This window comes from Triticum urartu, chromosome 2A (genome assembly GCF_056163025.1).
Source record: "Triticum urartu cultivar PI428250 chromosome 2A, HENAU_Tu73, whole genome shotgun sequence".
NCBI classification, from domain to species: domain Eukaryota; kingdom Viridiplantae; phylum Streptophyta; class Magnoliopsida; order Poales; family Poaceae; genus Triticum; species Triticum urartu.
This window is the reverse complement of record NC_141874.1, coordinates 19,309,860-19,313,350: the sequence shown is the minus strand read 5'-3', so window position 1 is coordinate 19,313,350 and position 3,491 is coordinate 19,309,860. Positions and strand designations below refer to the sequence as shown.

At 54.3% G+C, this 3,491-nt stretch overlaps 1 protein-coding gene across 2 annotated transcripts; it reads left to right on the top strand.

The window, feature by feature from the left end:
* The first annotated feature begins 611 nt into the window (after nucleotides 1–611).
* LOC147982990 (uncharacterized) lies at nucleotides 612–3,124 on the top strand. 2 transcript variants are annotated; one of them, XM_087539411.1, is made up of 2 exons: nucleotides 612–984; nucleotides 2,207–3,124. In XM_087539411.1, exons 1-2 carry the CDS (start codon nucleotides 653–655, stop codon nucleotides 2,844–2,846), a joined length of 972 nt encoding a protein of 323 aa, XP_087395537.1. In that variant the 5' UTR covers nucleotides 612–652; the 3' UTR covers nucleotides 2,847–3,124. The 2 variants fall into 2 exon arrangements, with proteins under 2 accessions (XP_087395537.1, XP_087395536.1); XM_087539410.1 differs by having other exon boundaries at nucleotides 2,183–3,124.
* Nucleotides 3,125–3,491: the final 367 nt, after the last annotated feature.

Sequence of the window (3,491 nt, the reverse complement as noted above, 5' to 3'; positions counted from 1 at the left end):
AGCAAGTCAACAACGCACGCTCTAGCTCTCGTCTCATGCCATGTGTCCTGGCCTGCCGTGCACCAATCCATCTGGTGCGGAGGCGAAAGCATAGTCTGTACCGCGGCAAGTGGGATCAGCAGTCTACAAATCTTGCAATATATGACATCGTTAATTATCTTCGGGAACGATTCCTCGGCGCGCGATTAGCAAGAGATTATTGTACTATATATAGTACAGCGATGTTTGCCCGGGGACGCAAAAGGTGGGATAAAGCGGGTGACCGCAGTGTTCTCACAACAGAGGTCGTATCCATTGCAACCGATCACGTGCAACACAGCCTGTGGCGCATCCTTGTTTAGATAGTACAACGTATTACTATTTTATTTTGTGAGATGCAAGTCCAGATTCTGAGCACCCCCTGAAAAACAGAAACTGATCAAAAACATGTTTCGTTCGAAATTTTGGGAATATAATTCACACAGTTTAAACTACCACCATCCACTCACGGGCAAAAAAAATACTATCAGCATCTACATGTATCATTGATTTGTCCTTTTTTTTGGGAGGAGCTATGTTCTGAGTTTAATGTCTACGAATAGTAAACAATTTTTATGTATGATGAATGTCGGGGTGTGTCCTCGAGGCTGGGTGCGCCACAGGAGGGGCTGCAATGCAGGGATACACAGCCGATCTCGCGGACGCGTGCTGGGTCGCTGTCGTCCAAGCGTCGCTTCATTCAATCTGCAAAGCCTATATAGAAAAGAGCCCGCGCGCCAAATCTCATCAAGAGATCCTTCCAACAAAATTCGAAGCCGCCGCCGTCCGCAACTCCGCCCCCCATCGATCGTGCGCTGCAAGTGCAACCCCGGCGACAGCGGTTCGAGCAGCGGCATCCACGACGACGGCGAGGCAAGCCGGCCCGGCTGAACCAATGGAAGCGGCAGGGGATGGAACTGGAAGGTTCCGAGGACGCCTCGATGCCGCCGCCGGTTCCATCTGCAGGTACGTATGTGAATCAAATCAATCACCAGTGCTCTTTTTGTTCCACTCGATACTATGCTTTCCCCTCCCCGGCCGGCACCCGGTCTGCGCGCCTCCCTTCTTCGCCGGCCGCGTCGAGCATGGCCCAGAACCCAGCCCAGTCGCGGCGTAGTTGACGCCGCCGCGTCGGTTGCCGCCCCCTGAGTGCCTTGCCATGTCGCCCAGCACGCTGCTCGTCGCGCCGCGCTCGCTGCAGAACGTGCTCTCCGCACTCGGCGGTGCCACAGGTGCGCGTCCGCGAAAGCCGCAGCTTGCCGGTTCGCTGCTCGCCCAGCATACCGTAGGTGCGCGTCCGCCACAGCAGCGGATCGCCGGGTCGCAGCTCCCCCAGCATGCCATAGTTGCTAGGCCGCAACTGCCGCAGCTCTCGCCGCGCTGGACGTGCTCGCCTCTCGCCGCGTCCAGGAACTACGCCACCGGTCCGCGCGTGCTCGCGTCGCCGTACCGCACGCCTCTCGGCGCGGCGAGCAACTACGCCACCGGTCCGCGCGTCCTCGCGTCGCCGTACCGCATGCCTCTCAGCGCGCCGAGCAACTGTGCCGCCGTCCGCACGCCTGTCGCCGGGCCGAGCAACTACGCCCCGGTCCGCGCGTGTTCGCCTCGCCGCACAGCACGCCTCTCGGCGCGCCGAGCAACTATGCCGCAGTCCGCGCGTGCTCGCGCCGCCGTACCGCGCGCCTGTCGCCGGGCCGAGCAACTATGCCCCGGTCCGCGCGTGCTCGCGTCGCCGTGCCGCACGCCTCGCGCCGGGCCGAGCACTATGGCATCGCTCCGCGCATGCTCGCCTCGCCATACGGCGCGCCTCTCGCCGCCGAGCAACTACGCCACCGGTCCGCGCGTCCTCGCGTCACCATACCGCACGCCTCTCGCCGCGCCCCGCTCGCGCGCCTCACTGCGTTGCTTTCCGCGGCCGCTGCTCGCCTCTGGCCGCTCGTGCTCGCGTCGCCGTGCCGCCCCTATATTGCTACGGGGATTAGTAGATGCGGGAGGACTAGCCGCAGTGAGATCAGCTAACTAATCTACTTAGTGGTACTCCTACGAATTTCTTCCTCATCATGCAAAATCTTGTAATAAGGGCGAACTGATTATGTTTTCCCCCAACAAGTACTACTACAATTACGCGATTTCATCTTATAGTATATGGTTCTTATCTTAACAGTGCGACGGATCTGCCTTTGACCAGGCCAGCTCAGATGATGGTGAATGATTGGGAACGAATAGTCGTGGACATCGGTAGCAGCGACGAATCAACAATTCATCCAGCAAATGACCTTCTCATACAAGCCCTGGCTATTTACCCTTACTCCCACTTGGTTGATTGTTGGGAATCCAAGCTCGAGAAAGATGCAGAATTCATCCGCCAAAGTGAAAAGGGTGGGAAATGCATATTCCTCCTGAATAACACATTTGATGTTCTGCAAATGGTGCGGCGTCAAAGAGCATCTTTTGCCAGTGACGAACTGGCAAGTAGGCTCACTTCAATGATCGAGCGGTACAAGAAGAGCTACTTGGACGAGTGCTGGGCTCCTCTGAACCGTCTAAACTTGGAGGAGTTTAATGCTGAATTTCTTGCCACCTGTAATCGCCAGATGACATGGAAGGTCACAGCGGAACTCAGGTATCAACTGCGGCAGGAGATCGTGGATTTCATTGTTCCACCGTATGAGGTGTCCTTATCTGCACTGCAGGGAAAGGGAAAACGACTTTTAGGGGCGCCTTTTTCATTATTAAGGCAGCAAATTGTGGGAGAGAAGAAACTAAAGAAGTACTACCATACTGGTGAGCAGCTAGAAGTGGAGATAAGAGGATTATTTGAAGGGTGAACGGCTAAGCTAACGGGTGAGGATAGGACACTGGACCTGTACACGGCCGTGGCATTTACCATATCTCAAATAAACCCGTGTAACTTTGTCTCGCGGAAAGGGTTTGTTTTGTTTTGTAATTTATATTAGTTGCATATATAGACGCCAACAGTGAGTAGTAGTACAGAGGAGACTAGAGTCGGCAAGCCAGCTTTTTGGATATAGAAGGTAGAGTTGGTATGAAGCCATGACGTGTAGGCTAAAAGTATATATGCAAAGAAAATCAATAGTTTTGTTTCTGTTGTCATGTATGGCTCATATCTTGTGCCCCCTCCCCCCGCGCCCCAGGTTAGGAGCTCTCGCGATGGCGTGGGCAACTGCGCCACCCCTGCACCTTGTGACTCGCCGCTCCGGTGGCCGCGGCCCACGCATCCTCGGCCTTCATTGCTACCCTTGCGTGTTGAAAATATGCCCTAGAGACAATAATAAAGTGGTTATTATTATATTTCCTTGTTCATGATAATCTTTAGTATTCATGCTATAATTATATTGATTGGAAACTCAACTACATGTGTGGATACATAGACAACATGTCCTTAGTGAGCCTTTACCGGACTAGCTCGTTGATCAAAGATGACTATGGTTTCATAGTCATAGATATGAGTT